This window comes from Onychostoma macrolepis, chromosome 05 (assembly GCF_012432095.1).
Source record: "Onychostoma macrolepis isolate SWU-2019 chromosome 05, ASM1243209v1, whole genome shotgun sequence".
NCBI lineage: Eukaryota > Metazoa > Chordata > Actinopteri > Cypriniformes > Cyprinidae > Onychostoma > Onychostoma macrolepis.
The window spans coordinates 11,562,441-11,578,884 of record NC_081159.1 but is presented as its reverse complement, the minus strand read 5'-3'; the positions used below and the strand labels follow the sequence as shown (position 1 = coordinate 11,578,884).

Here is a 16,444-nt window from a genome sequence, read left to right as displayed (position 1 = left end):
ATTAAATTACTTTAAGTAATTTACTGTAAAACTACAGTTTGCAACTGTAAATCAAATGCAGTTTGCTACTGTAAATCTTAATTACAGTAACTGACCCTTAATTACAGTAACTGACCTTAAAAACCCTTTGAAATGTCTAACAGTAGATGCTAATATAGTTATTAGATATCTTTATAGTTATTTTTCTAGGTGTGTTTTAAGAATAAATACACACCATTATACTAAAATGACAAGATGTTTTTTTTTTTTTTTTAAATAATATATGATTTGATATTGACTTATTGGGTACAATATTGGGTAGCAACACAAAACTGAATTTAGTTGACCTGAAATCCACTAACCCATATTCCACATCTCACCCCAATGAAAGGTCTAGTGTATTGCATAACCTGAGCAGTGCTCTGCACTACATTTATAAAAATTGCACTTCCATTCACAACAAATGGCACATCTGAGCTGGTCTGTGGCAAAGTGTGCCACAGAATTTTCACCATCTGATTGTGAACTCTAACAAAGCTTACACTCTTGTCCATAATGTAGCAAACCAGCAGTGAAACGTTCAAATATTGGACTTTCCTGTGGGGCACAGGATCCGTGACAGCATGCTCATGCCAACATCAACAGAGTGGGATGGTGTCAGAGAGCATGTCTGTCTCGTCTGCGGCAAGTGGCTGAAGTGCCATGTGTTTGAGTGGGAAAGAATACCACCCCATCTTTTGTTTTAAAAGGCAGAATGTACAGTTTCCCATTTTCATCCAAATTTTTTGATTGTCAACTCTTTAACAAAGCTGACACTTTTGTCCATAATGCAGAGACCTTTCCTGTGGGGTTACATACATACGCACACACACACACACACACACCCACCACTTTTGTCAACCTTCTGCATATGTCACCCTGAGATTTTTTGCATTGTCATCTTTTGCTTGCTCACTGGAGGTTGTAAGGCATTATTTTTTAATGTACTGTGAAAATGCTGTGTTTATAAATAAATTAAATTAAAATAATTGAATTTATATTGCATTCCATAATTTCAGTAAGTGATTATATATCTTTCCTCAAATACTTTCCATAGACCCCAGCCTTAATGTACCCCCACACACACACTCACACTTTTCAAATTGGTTCTATACGTCTAAAATATAGCCTACTCACATTCTTTATAATGCAAATATGGACAATGATATACTGTTATATTATTTTGTAATCAGTTCAGAGTGGAAACCCTGAATGATGCTATTGAGAAATATGAAGAATTTACTTATGGGACAATCAGCATGACTAAATAAGTATTCTTAAATGCAATCTTGCCCTTTTGTGATGGGTTAAGCAGCTATCAGACCTTTGCTAATATGAAGAAAGGTTCTCTGTAAATGTCACTGACTGACATTAGCTGGTAATTACTTTAAGCATCCTTACCCAAGCAACTCAGATTTTGTTATGGTACTGCCCTCTTCACCACTGCCATCCAAACAGACTGTGGGGCATTTTCCTTCCCTGCAATTCCTCCATTTACTTATCGATAAAGGTAAAACAACAACAACAACAAAAAACAACCAATTAGAGGCTGGATCAAAACTGTTGATTTTATGAACTGTCCTGAGAGCTCTCTCTCTCTCTCTTGAAATGGATTCAAACTGAACATATAAAACTGTGTTCATCTTCAGGTGATTCAAGATTTAATATTATTCTCTTATTGTAAGTACCATTTATATCAGCATAAGATTATGAGTCTGGGTTTTCTTTGCCAAAACATCACATAATAGACTAAATCAGAGGTCAGCAGTACTGTGGTGGCAAATATTGCTTAATCCTACAGTAATGTTTGTGGGGAAAAAGTTTAAATATGCTAAATTAAAATGCTAATTAATTAACAAAACTGAAGCTAAAGTTTAACTAAACTATAATTTTTTTCATCCCACATTAAAATGCATTGCACAAGTGCATGACATCAGTAATGATTACTTAAATGGTTTTGCATTGTACCATCATAACAAATAAATATAAATATATACATAATATCTATAGTATTATAGACATTAATATCATATGCGAGGAGGTCCCTGCTCTATTTCTCTATTCATTGATGGGCCTTATGTCTGAAAAAGACCCCTGGGCTACTGTAATTCATAATAAATTGTGACATTTGTAAATCGTTATTATCCTCATTGTAAACAGTCAATGCCATTATTTGGCTATAGAATATTTGTAATAATATAATAGCTGCCATTTGAAATTGTCCTCAACAAAGAGTTCATGGAGCACTGTGTAGCCTAATTGAGCTCAAAACATGCATAAAGACAGGCCTAAACTTGGGCCAGCTGGAATGTTCCTCGCTTCTGTCATTTTCCTTGGCTATAGTCTCACAAAAAAGAGGTTTTGGAAGATTTTGTCAGGTTTATCTCACATCTTTGTACATAGCGCACTTCTTTGTACAAATTTGTCCCCAAAGTATGGTTAAGTAGGTATACACACACACACATGGTGGAAACATTATTCCTTTTAATTGTTGACGTTTGATGTTATCTCTCTAAGCAAGATCAAGTTCACAGCAAGATCATTAAAGAACAGATCAAATTAAGAGTTTAAGAGGAAATTAAATGCTTGAGCTGTACCACATATAAGACAGAAAATAATACACAGCATAATGTGATTGCAATGAATGAATGTATCACTTCACCTTTATAATAATATATTTATTATTAATTTATATATTCATTATTATTATGTATTACTATTATAATGCAATTACTAAAAAATGTTACATAAAAGGCATGTATTAAAATAATGTTACTTACAGACATAAAATGCATGTACAGTGCACAGATAAATAAATATGTATAACAAAATAAGTGTGTGTATCTGTGTATGTGTATCTGATTTTGCCGTTTAGAGTTTGACATCTTTTCAGTCTTGCACTGAATTCCTGCTCATCTAGGTGTTGCTAGTACAGTTGTTGTTCCGGTTTGGTTTGGGTGTCTTAAGTATCACGACAGCAGTCTGCTGGTAACTCTGTATATGCTTAGTTTCAGGTAGACAGCTTTACTGAAAGCAACTGAGACATATATACATAGATGCCTCATTAGCAGCTGTTTCTATGGGCCGCTATATATAAGATGTCTTTAACCATAGTTATTTACATATATCTGCAATAGACATTATTAGTTGATTTTTACAGGATTTTAGTTTTATAATTGATGTAAGATCATTCTGCATATGGTTGTTGCATGCAGTTAATGCACATAAAACACAAATCAGCAAGGTTATCGCATTTCATCTGGAATTTATAGCTTAGCGGTTATTACAACCACCAACATTTTTATATAAAATTCATTAATTGCTAAACAGTGACATGTTGACTGTTATAAGATGGGGGATGTGTTAACATGTCTGGAGCCGTTGAATATGTTATCTGCATATACATATCTGTGTGTGGTACGCTTTAAAATTGTCATGCCCTCAGAATAGGATGACTCAGGGTTAAAATGTCAAAAATGTATTGTCCTTCCCTTTGTGAAAAGGCTTTACATGGCAGTTTTTTATTGCTGTATCTTTTCTTTAACTCAAAGATGTGAATGGACAAAAACAACCATTCAGCTCTCAGGAGGTCAAAGCACCAATTAGATGCACATTGTGACTTCAGCATGACATTAGTTGCTATTGTGCTCCTAACGTTTTGTTTGAAAACAAAGATGGAATGGCAGCAAGTGGACAGCGTGACATTCAAATACCTACTTCACAGCCATCAGAATGACCTTTGTGATGTCATAAAGGTCAGTCCGTTGCAAATTGCTGTTAGGTGTGGTCTGGTCACTGTGTCACATTAGACAAACCACAAGAAGAAACAAAGCATTTGAATTGTTTCTGGAAATGGTCCTGACTCAATTCCTCTTTTTGCATGAACCACAAAATGCATGACTGTTTGCTTAGAGTTTCTGGTAACATTTCTCATTTATGTCTTGTGTTTAAAAACAAGCTCGAGAAATGCTTGGCTGAAAGACAAAACATTAGGCAAGGTGACAGGCCTCAGACTTAAGCAGTGCCCTACATGAACAGTATGGTTCTTAACGTCAGCACAGTTGCAAATAGTTTATTGTTTCATTGACCACTTTACAACCTCATTACTCAGCCGGAGTCTGGCTTTACAGAATCAAAGCTGAGGCACGAAACAAAAGGGTTGCTGACATTCAATTTTACCTTCCAATAAAAGCTTTAGAGTGCATGGACCTGAGTGCAGACAGATTCTCAGGACCTCCAAGCACCTCTTTAATCAACGATAACAATACAGCTGGAATTTCATATACCATTTCAGCAGCAGACTGGTAACACTTGGAGAGAAGCCAGAGTTTGGGACCACGGGGAGAGAGAAACATACTGCCATTCTATGAGCGTTTCTCACGGGAGAGTGATATTTTTTTCAAGAAATACATTCAAACATTTCACAAAAACGGCTTCATTTTTAAATCAATTTAATTAGTAATTAATTTTACAACTATACACACTCCTAAATTCCTAGATTAAAATAAGATAAAACTGGTATGTGTTTACAAGACATGCTAAAAATGTCACCAGATGGAAACTGCTTTTATGTTGACACTGAAGGTGGGCTATTATTGAGTGATATAGTCTGGGAGCGGACCCAGCCTAAACAGGGATGAGGGAAAACATGAGGCATACAGATGTGAAGGTGATCAGGTTACCTCTGCTTAAAACTCACCTGTAATGCATTTGAACTGACACATGGCCTTGAAGGCATCAGGAAGACCTTGAATAGTGTGGAAGAAAAGAAACAAAGGTAAGAACGGCAAATGGTAGGTCTTCGTGAGAAACAAAATGGGCTTAAGTAAATGCTTGACAAACATCTACTGTAGTAGTCCAAGGTTTTTTTTGTTTTGTTTTGTTTTTTTATTGGCAAAGATGTGTTAAAAAAAAGAAGTGCTAAATAAATTTGTGATACAGAAACAGAAAAACTGAAAGAAAAAAAAAAAAGATTGTGTTATTACACTCAGGACTGGAAACTGAGCCAAACTCTCCTCAAAGCAATAATAATCTTTTATTTCATACCATATGAAGAAATGAGAACACAGCAAAAATGAGTTGCATTAGCAGAATTTAGTTGCACCTGGTGTTTGTGTCTTAGCCAGTTTGGCTGATATAAAGACTTTGTAGAAGGCCATTAAACAATACGTCGTTGATTGAGATGGGAGAGGATTGTATTCTTCGCTTTGTTCCCCCCTTCTGTTCCTCATCAGAGAGGGAGGAAAAACAGAACACATAATTTTCAAACACTGCGAGCTGTTATTATCTCTGTTTTAATAAAAGCCAGTCAAGTCACTGGAAAAGTCAAGTCAACTATAAAAATTAGCACTAAATTAATTTTAACCTCATATACATGTATTGAAATTAAATCTATTGACATTTAATGGCATGCAATAGTATGACATTATACTACCTACCTGCCAGGAGCCGCTAGCAGGAGTATCTCAGACCTCTTCTGACTATCTTCACTCCCATTTTCACACTATTGCTTGCATTGAGAAAAGCATCGCCATGTGTTTTCTTTGCATATTCCCTTTCTTCTTCTTTTTTTTTTCCACCATGTGCTTTCCTGGGAAAGGGTAGAAAATGACGTCACTGCAGGGCTGGTCTGTAGTTTATTAGTCAGCGCGAAGTGCCAGGTTAGAGCTCAGACAAGGCTCTGTCCAGCCAGCTCAACTCAATTTATCCACCACAACTCTTCAGAGGGATGTCTTTCCTATAAGTTTACTAAACTGAGGCATTGACCCAAGTTCTGCAACTTCTATTCATTACTTCTTGCTTACTTTTAAGCAGTCTTTAAGGTATCTTGTTTGAGGATAAATAGTGCGACACTTTTAGAGAAGACAGGCGCGTACTGAAACATCCAACTTTGGATTATAGTTTCTGTTTCTCGTCTTTCAGTTGAGAAAACCCGACTCGTGATGGTTGTTCTGTCACTTAGGTTACTAATGGTAGGAGTTGTTGTAAGTCTGACTTCAGCTCTTCAGGTAAGTGTTAATAATTTACTGTTTATGCACGTAAAGTTGTATAGTAGAGTTGTAATAGTAAGTGAAAGATCGCGGGAGATCTGACAGTCGCCCTCCCGCTTAGAACATGTTTCGAATTCATATCAATTTGAGAAAAATTTAAGCCGGTTATAAGAATATTCATACCAGTATATTGGGTTTGTTCTATCTGTTCGTATTATACAGAGTACTTACAGAAAATTTACTAACCAAATACTAAAGAGAAACGTGCGCATTTTAGGAGAGTGTTCCCAGCTGTCAAACCAATAGCCAAACTGTCTGAAAAGTTGGCATGGCAGAAAACACGTGAAATATGGCATACTGATTTTACATTTATTCCTTTAACAACTTTAGTAGTATCATGTCAGGTACTAGTACTTGTTGAGCAATTTACTGCAGCATATTAAGGCTTTATTGCATGGCTGCTAGTAACTCTTACATTTCCCCATGGAATTCTTCAGATATTGACTATTTATAGCAATTTATTAATCCTACTTTTAGTTATTTTAGTTACTATTCTGGGATACTAGTATGTATTTGTTACAAATAACATTTTTTAACTTTACGAAAACTATAAAGTAGCCATTCTGACTAGTAACTGGTTAACTAGAAAAGAAATGTTACTAACAACAATTGAGATGGGATACTAATGTCTCTAATAAGGTACTAGTCTCTAATAAGTATGAGGAAAGCTGAAATAGATAGCTATTTGAATGGTTAGAAATAATAATAATAATAACAATAATAAAATGTTCTGGCACCTAATACTAGTAAACAGAATAGGTACCAGCAGCTTTAGCACATTCAACAGCTTTAGCACATTCTTGTTGGAATTTTAATATCTGAGACACAACAGCAGTGGATGAGTTGCTTATTTTGTATTATTTACTATTTTGTCACTATTGGGTTACATCCTAGCAATTAAAATTAAGTAGTAGTAACAAAAATAGATGCTAATTTGTTTAAAGAAATACATGTTAAAAAGGCTTGCCACAAATTAAATTGAAAGTTGAATGTCAGATTTGGATATTCTTACATCCTTTATGGTTTCTTTTTTTCTACCAATTGTACTTTTTCAGTTGTTTTGTAAATGTCTTGGCTGTATGTTTCATGCATTGTCTCTTTGTTCTCTATCTTTTTTTTTTCTTGCAGGCTGGTGAAAGTATAGGTAAAGAAGGTAAAGTATATAGCCTTGTGGTCTTCAAACTATTTGTATGCTCTTTTTGTTTCTTAAACAAAGTCATTTTATAACTTATGGTGCATCGTAATTTATGTAGACAGCTGAAAAGTGCAAATTAGAGTCACACTCTGCCAAGTCGTGTGGGGTTTAACTGTTATCTCTTGCATCTCCTCTCAATGTTTAATGACAAATATTTTAATCAGAAAATTAATCAGAACTAATCAGTACAGAAAAAGCCTTAAGGTTACCCTAAGAGATGAAGCAAATCAATCTCTAAAGAACTTAAGACATTAACACCGTTGATAGTTTGGTCATTAAAGTCGGGAGTGACACGCAAGTTGCGCAGGATAATGCATTGTTTAGTCAGTTAGACTTGACTAAAGAAATAATTCTCTCTCTTTTTAATGAATGAACAGTGGGAGAATTTCAAGAAGTTAATTGTAAACTGTGAAAACACGATCCTGTTGATCCTGTCAATTTCAAAATTATGTCAAAGTCACAACCTGCAGTGATGAGTTCACTGAAATTTTCAACCACATTCAGTTTAATTACAGATGCAGCAAATCATTTTGAAACTGACAACTCATTAAACGTAGTATGTAAGTGACAGAAATGACTGTATTGAATTATTGTATTAGTTTTGAAGAACCAACATTTTATGCCTTGTTTATATGACCAAGTTTGGTTGTTTATTCAATTAAACAAAGCATTCACATTCAAATGTCCTCTTTAAGAAGTGTCAAACAGATGTTAGGATGTCTCAATATAAGATGGCTGACATCAAAATGTTGTATTTGAAGAAAATGAATGAATTGTTTTATTTTTGTATAAGCCCTAAAACAGGCAGTCAGGGGAGGCAGTTTTATTTGTAGCTTAGCCAAAACTGCCGTAACAATTTGCAAGGCAAAGAGTTTTTTGGCTCTGGCACATTTTTCGGTTTGAAATGTTTTCCCCCGTGCAAACCATCATTCATATGACCAAGCGCTCAAATAAAATTGCTTTGAAACATAAGAGGCAGTTTAATGGCTATAAACAGCCATTCATTAGACTTCAGAACCACACATTGCTAATGCTTTTGGCTACTTTTTTAAATTTAAAATAGACCCGTTACAGCAATCCTTTCTCCCTCAGGACTTGAAATCTAGCATGTATTTGCAAGTGGCATGAGATGTGATTTTTTTCTAATTATTTTTTAATATAATATATAATAAAATAATAAAGAAATTCTACATGTGTTTTTGTTTTATCAGACTTGTTTAAGAGCCGTTTGAAAGAATATGGCCTCATTACTCCCATCAGTACCGACGCAGAGGGACACTACCTCTCGCATCTTCTTTCAGCCAATCACAAGCAGCGTGTGAAGCGGGAGGTTTTGGAAGGGTCAACACAAGCTGTAGACAGGCTGTTCTTTAACATCACTGTCTTTGGCAAGGAATTCCACCTCCGACTACATCCCAACCAAAGATTAGTGGCTCCAGGAGCCATGGTTGAATGGCACGATGAGATCGAAATAGCTGGAAATGCAACTGAGAATGGAACCCATTCAGAGAGAATACTCAGAAGGGAGTTGCTGAAAACGGACTGCACTTTTATAGGGGACATCACAGATGTGCCTGGAGCCTCTGTCGCCATTAACAACTGTGATGGACTGGTGAGTGTTGTTTCCTTTCCTAGTGTATAACAAGCAAGGTCTGGGACAAATGACAAAATGTAACAGAAACATGATGTTGCAAAGCAGTAGGTTTGAATAGTTAATATAATTGGCTTACAAACTATTTTGGCCTATTTTTGTACTTCATAATTCCTGTGCAGTTCGGTTTCTAAACTTCTATGTAAATTCTCACTGGCATTGAGCGGTGAGTCATGCCTAGACTTTTCTAAACCTGCAGGGAACCTGCTTCTATGACCATAATTTCCCCCCCATAATATTCGCAGTTTGCTTATGTTTGACATCTTCTTTATTTAAAGGGACAAATCACCCCCTCACTCAATCATCTTCTAACTTCTAACTCTCATGTCTCTTCAAACTACTACTACTACTAATGCAGCAATATTAAAATTCTAATACAGATAAGCCATTAATCATTTTCTCTCATATAATTTGAAATATTTCGTTCTCTTAATAGTTTAAAATATATATATATATATTTAAATTAAATAACAACAAAAATAAATTGTTTTACATGGGACAATTTAGGTATCACAACATTACAGAAGATTACAGAAGTTTTCCAGAAGATTATATCATTGAACATTGTTATTAAATCATTAGTGGCTTTTTCCCATACAACCAAAGTAGATTGAGACTAGTGACTGTCAGGCTCCAAAAAGATTAAAAAAAAAGGAGTCTAGACGAGTCATTGATTATATTCCAAGCCCAAGTGGCTTTGTGTGAGCAATGGTCCGAAATGTTAGTTATTCATTGAAAATCTTGCTTATAGCAAAAATGAAAAGTAATGCTGTGCTGAGGGTGGTACTAATTCACTCACCTGCCAATCTTCAGAACAGCTCATTCAGGGAAATTGTGTATGGTACTGTGTATCTTTTGGCTTTTCTACTTCCTCACAAAAGACTATGCAAGCTTGAGGCAAAAGTGCCCAGAGTGATAGTAGAGTTGAGTGAACTGTTGGTCACCCCAGAAAGCTGACAAATAGCATGACGCTGCTCTCCCCAGGGCCTGTCCAACATCAGAGAACAATAAATACAGAGGTCAAATTGGGAAATCGATTTTGCATAGACTTCCAAAGGAGTGATGTCTGCATTGATGAGGCTCTCAGTGGGAAAAGACGTTTATTTGGAATCAAGCTATGGCATTTAGCACAGGGCTTTATTCATCTGAACTTAACTTGGACATTCTCTCTTTCTCCTTGGAATCAGCGTTTCTACAAGTGAACTACATAAGGGGAAAATATTAACAATAAACAATCTACATTGTAGTCAGCAAGCCATGTAAAGGAAGCTGTTTATCTGACAGTTTGTATGGTTGTTGTTTTATTATTATTATAATTATTTATATATATATATATATATATATATATATATATATATATATATATACTTATTTATAGGATGCAGTAAAACCATTTACAACTCAAATTCTGGAAATGTTGGGACGTTTTTTTGTAAATGAAAACTAAAAGACTTTCAGATCACATGAGCCAATATTTTATTCACAATAGAACATAGAGAACATAACAAATGTTTAAATGGAGAAATTTTACACTTTTATTCACTAAATGAGCTCATTTAAAATTTGATGCCTCATGTGATTTGAAATTATTTTAGTTTTCATTTTATTCAAATTTAAAAAAACGTCCCAACATTTCCGTAATTCAGGTTGTAAATAGAAATTCATGTCAGTAAAAGACATGTCAGTGGGAGTTTGTTTCAAAAGAAAGGGATATTTCTTTTCTCAGCAGAGCAGAGATGCTTTCTTCAAAATTATTCAAACTAGTAACTCCTGAGAGTTGTTTTGAATAATTAATTACAATAATCACTCATAAGGGTAATCAGAGTACTCTCTGTGTCTGTTTTTGCTTATAGCCAGTAGGGCTGCAAGATATACCGGTACTACGGTAGTATCGCGATACTAAAGCTTAAAAATACCCGCGGTGCCATTGCATTTTTTAAACGGTAGTATCATCCATACGGTAGTACCGTAAGATATGTTGTGTGCACGGCAGGAACACCGTTTAAAACATTCATTTGAACATGCATGCCAGCAGAAACATTACAAGCTGATTGCCAAATGTCTTTCTGCTGTGCTCTGTGTAGTACAGGCTGTGTATAGGCTTTATATGGTATTGAGTATTTTCCGACACTTCAGTTCAGTTTGCAATGAGAAGTACTTTGTACTACGTTGTTGTTCATGCTGCAGTTTATCAGAAGAAAGGGTCTGATTCAAACCGTCTGATGATATTTTACAAAACAGCAGCTCAAGCATCACTTATTCAACATCATAATATCTTACAAGAACGTATTCTCGCAGTTTTATTAATTTGACCACTTCTAGAAAAGGTGTAATAGTTTGTTTCTGGAAGCATCTTTGCGATCACGAATGCAATTCCATTCGTCAGCATAGCAGCTTTGCACTTGGTTTTTATCAATCATATCAATCATTATATATACAGTATCTCACAAAAGTGAGTACACACCTCACATTTCGGCAATGATTTTAGTATATCTTTTCAAGGGGCAGATCTATAGAAATGAAACTTGGATATATTTTAGAGTAGTCAATGTGCAACTTGTACTGTAAAGATTTACTGTCCTCTGAAAATAACTCAACATACAGCCATTATTGTCAAAAAAGCTGGCAACAAAGGTGAATACACTCTACGTGAAAACAGCTATACGTCGTTTAACCATGCGAAGCCACATGTCCTATTCATCATGTTCATGTTTTTGTCTGCTTGACATGACCATATGAATTTGTGTATCTTGTTTTAGAGCAGTTAAAATTTGGTGCTTTGAGTACAATTCTCTCATACTGACCACTGGATGTTCAACATGGCACCTCATGGCAAAGAACTCTCTGAGGATTTGAGAATTAGAATTATTCCTCTCCACAAAGATGGCTTAGGCTATAAGAAGTTCGGTAACACCCTGAAACTAAGATACAGTACAGTGGCCAGGATCATACAGAGGTTTTCCAAGACGGGTTTCACTCGGAACAGGCCTCGCAAGGGTCGATCAAAGAAGTTGAGTCCTTGTGCTGTGCGTCAGGTGCAGAAGCTGGCTTCAAAAAACAGGACGCATGAGTGCTGCCAGCATTGCTTTAGAGGTTGCAGAAGTGGAAGGTCAGCTTCTCAGTGCTCAGACCATACGCTGCACACTGCAGCAAGTCGGTTTGCATGGCTGTCGTCCCAGAAGGAAGCCTCTTCTGAAGCTGGCTCACAAAAACGCCTGCAAACAGATGCTCAGATGGTGTCCAGCATGTGTGGTGACGCCCTGGTGAGGAGTACCAAGAAAATTGTGTCTTACAGTCAAGCATGGCGGTGGTAGCATCATGGTCTGGGGTTGCATGAGTGCTGTTGGTACTGGGGAGCTGCGGTTCATTGAGGGAAACATGGATTCAGACATGTACTGTGACATTCTGAAGCAGAAGATGATGCCCTCCCTTCAGAAACTGGGCCGAACGGCAGTTTTCCAACATAATAACGACCCCAAACACACCGCCAAGATGACAACTGCCTTTGCTGATGAAGTTGAAGGTGAAGGTGATAGAGTGGCCAAGTATGTCTCCAGACCTGAACCCTACTGAGCACATGTGGGGCATCCTCAAGCGAAAGGTGGAGAAGTGCCATGTGTCTAACATCCAGCAGCTCCGTGATGTCATTGTGGAGGAGTGGAAGAGGATGCCAGCAACAACCTGCGCAGCTCAAGTGAATTCCATGCCCAGGAGGATTAAGGCAGTGCTAGATAACAATGGTGCCCCTACAAAATATTGACACTTTGGACACAGTTTTGACATGTTCACTTAGGGTGTACTCATTTTTGTTGCCAGTTATTTGGACAATAATGGCTATATGTTGAGTTATATTTAGAGGACAGTAAATTTTATCTTCTATACAAGCTGCACATTGACTACTCTAAAATATATCCAAGTTTCATTTGTGTAGTATTGTCCCTTGAGAAGATATACTAAAATTGTTGCTGAAATGTGAGGGGTGTACTCACTTTTGTGAAATACTGTATATATATATATATATATATATATATATATATATATATTTATTTATTTATTTATTTTTAACATTATAAATGTGTGTTTTTTAATATACATGCTGCTAACTTGGAAATTTCAAGATATGCGAGCAAAAATGCTCCTAACAGTTCGGCAATACGACACAAGCAAGAGTCAAGAGTTCTGTTTTTGTTTTGTTTCTGTGTTTGAATCCAAATCCGCGTTGGCTTGGGCGAATCACTGATTCACTAAGCCATTCATAAAAACAGTCATTTGATTCGCTCCTGAAAGATTCAGCCGTTTTGAAAGAATCTTTTGAATGACTCAGTGATTCAATTATGAACACTTGCTGCCACCTGCTGGCGGTTTTAAGTTTCCCATCTAAAAGTAGGCATATTACATTCTTTTCCAACATATTTCTATATTTAGAATTCTGAATTTAAAACATTAATCTCATAACATTATTTATGCAATTATAAATAGTCTAAATGTATAAATACCACATCTAAATGTCACTTCATGCAGCTTCTATGCAGTGCTAAGATGAGTTTTGTTTACATCATTTCATGGATAACAATAACTAGTCATTAATTCACATTAATGAAGTTTTCAGAGAAAAAATCTTGTCTGTTTTCATTTACATCTATTTATTTATGAAATGTTGATTCATTTTGTAGAATTGAATTTTAAATTAACACAATACTGAATGGTATTGTGATACTACTTGGTATTGTGATACTTCAGCTGGAATAGTATCTTAAGACATATTTATGGTATCGTGACAACCCTAATAGCCAGTGAGAACAACTCAAGTGAAAGTTGTGTTTTAGATGTTTTAGTGAGTCAGATGTTAATTCAGTATCTGCTTCAGATGGTCATTTGTTCAATTCATCAGACTCATACAAGCTGTGGCTCCTGAGTCTTTTTGAACAATTCATAAAAATAACCATTCATAAGAGTCATTTAAATGTGAAGTCATACATGGATTCAGTAACCGCTCTGACAGGTTTGTTGAGTTAACTCAGAGAGGAATTCATCAGACTAATTCATTTCTGAGTTTGTGATACTTTTTGAATGATTCAGTAAATGAATCACTCAATTTAAAGACATATTTTCTCACTAATAAGTCATATTCAGATGATTCAGTACAGTAGCTGCTTTATTCAGTGAATTCATCGATTCAAGAGGTGGCTCATGTGTTTGTGAGTCTTAACAAGAACCACTCATAAGAGTTATAAATGTGTGAATCAGACTTGCATCCCATGAGGCCAGTTCATCAAAAAACTTTTGTTCATGAATTGGTCTATAATGTTTTCAGTTTCAGTACTTATTAGAACCTCTCAGTTAACCTGCTCTGAGACAAGCTGAACTATTCCATTTTAAGTTTTAGACATTTTCCTTCAGCTCTGAATTTTGAAATTGTTGATGTGTTGATGTGTGACCTTAGAAATTTTGACTGTGTATTTCTACAAGACCCACTGAGGCTTTAGATTTACTCTTTCCAGCAAAACTCCGCCACTTCCTTTGATGTAAAGTGGCACATTGAGTCGACACCAAGTTATGTTTCACTGGTCTTAATTATAGCCATGGTGGATCTTGAAGTCTTCACATGTAGCCTGTGAAGTAGATATTTCCTCTCTGAGAGGTTGTGGGGGATGGAGGGATGATTTTAGCTGGGGGAGGAGGAGAAGAAGGAGGAGTGGGAGGCTCACTTACATGACACAGGCATGTAGGCCTGTGAACATTCCTCTGAAAGTGGAGAAAAGATAACGGTTCTGTTTCTGCTTAGCAACTCAACAAGGTTTCGGAATGTCAGTGCAAATACTTTGGTAGAAATATCAAAGAGCCAAACCATTGCCTGATCCCTTTCCATTAGGGACTGAAACAGGGTCAGCAGTCAGAGTGTTCACAAGGCAATGGGAATTATCCTCTGCTAATCTACGCCCCTCTGTCACTCATAGCTTGGCCTCTATAATGCGTACTGCTGTATTCTGTGGCCAGGGCGCTGAATGAGGCTCCTCACTCATTGATGATCAGAGCTGGCTGCGTTACTGAACTCCTGGCTGAGCTTCACACGCGAGGCTGGCCCTGAGCCAGAACTTCCCCAACGTACCTTTGTCAGGAGAATAATGACATTAATGGTCAGAGGAGTCTGTGTTCTTCTGCCCACTCTGCCACTAACAATCTTACATGTTCACAGTCTTTATCAGATCCATTTCACAGCTGTGGTGACTTTGAACTTCTCAGTTTTTTTCCCATCATGCCTTGAATTTCTCTAATAACTGAGTTTCTAGTGTTAGCTCTGTTTCAAAAACCTAGTGAGCTGCATACTTCTTAGGCACCAAGAAGTCCTAATAGTGATTTATATTGTTCTACTGTACAAAGACAACAAGCAGCAACTAACAATCATGTGCATGACACCAGTAATTTGAAGTTATTTTCAGTTGAATGGGCGAGACTTCTGATTCGTTAGCTGTTAGGTAAATAACCAGAAGAATAAAAAAGTCAAACTGATGTGTGTATAATTATTGATGATTGTGATTTAATGCTGAATGAAATTTATCAAAAAAGAGAATAATATGATAAACACCTGTTTGCAATATCAAACAGCATATATTCCGTAATGTATGGGGTCAAAGACGAGATGTCACCATTTTAGTGTCCGCATCAAATTACATTTACAAAAGTAATATTAAATACATAAGAAAACATCTTGAATGCAAGTAAATTGTCTACTTTCATATTTCAAATAACTTTTATGACAATAAAATGTCAAAATATGGGGGAAATAATATTCCAAAGTGTAAAATTGTCATTCAGCGTAATGGTCCGGACTTTGATTTTAGCAATACATTTTTAAATAAACATATTAAATACCAAGTTAAAAAATGTGTTGTCTTGGCATTTTCAAGTAAGTATTGGCTGTGTTATATTAAAAGGACTAATGTCTTATTGTTTTTTTTTGTTAAGTATTTAAATGGACAGGGGACTTTTGTCACGAAAATGCACTTTATCTGAGATCATTCAGTGTAACAGGAATAAGAAGTTATTCTGAAATCATATAAAAAACTGATAGTCATTCGGCAGTCTGTGACGTCATTAAATGGCATTAATTGCCACCATGTGGTGCTGCAGAAAAGTGAGTTTATTGCTCTTAAATACTTGATAATTTCAGCTTTTTATGGTGTGGTAACGTAGGTTACAAAAACACATGTCATTCAGTGAAATGCCTGAAGATGACTGAAGCTGGTTGCACACTGGACGAGAAGAGCAGTGTCGCGCCGTGTCGCACCACGTCTTTAAAATTTAAACACAGTTCGTCCCAATTCGCCTACTTATACTATGCCCTAAAAGTATGTTCTCTTTTTGTGAAGAAATAGTACATACTTTTGAGTATGTAGCAGAATAGTAGGCAAGCTTTGAGACATACTACTTCGGCATAGCTGCTTCTTTAACGGACGCGCTGTTGCTTAGTTACGTGCATCCTGTAACTGTTTAAACTGCCCTGTCAAGCATCTTGTCACAGTTAACATC

General features: G+C 36.1%; 1 protein-coding gene across 2 annotated transcripts in view; it reads left to right on the top strand.

The window, feature by feature from the left end:
- Positions 1–5,716: 5,716 nt before the first annotated feature.
- adamts3 (ADAM metallopeptidase with thrombospondin type 1 motif, 3) overlaps positions 5,717–16,444 on the top strand; it is a 123,239-nt gene continuing 112,511 nt past the window's right edge. The window contains exons 1-4 of one of the 2 annotated variants that reach the window (XM_058777268.1): positions 5,731–5,840; positions 5,941–6,026; positions 7,197–7,221; positions 8,475–8,875. In XM_058777268.1, the coding sequence (XP_058633251.1) occupies positions 5,961–6,026; positions 7,197–7,221; positions 8,475–8,875 (492 nt within the window). In that variant the 5' untranslated portion in view covers positions 5,731–5,840; positions 5,941–5,960. Of the gene's footprint in view, positions 6,027–7,196; positions 7,222–8,474; positions 8,876–16,444 lie in introns of both variants that reach the window. The other variant, XM_058777269.1, reaches the window with a different exon arrangement.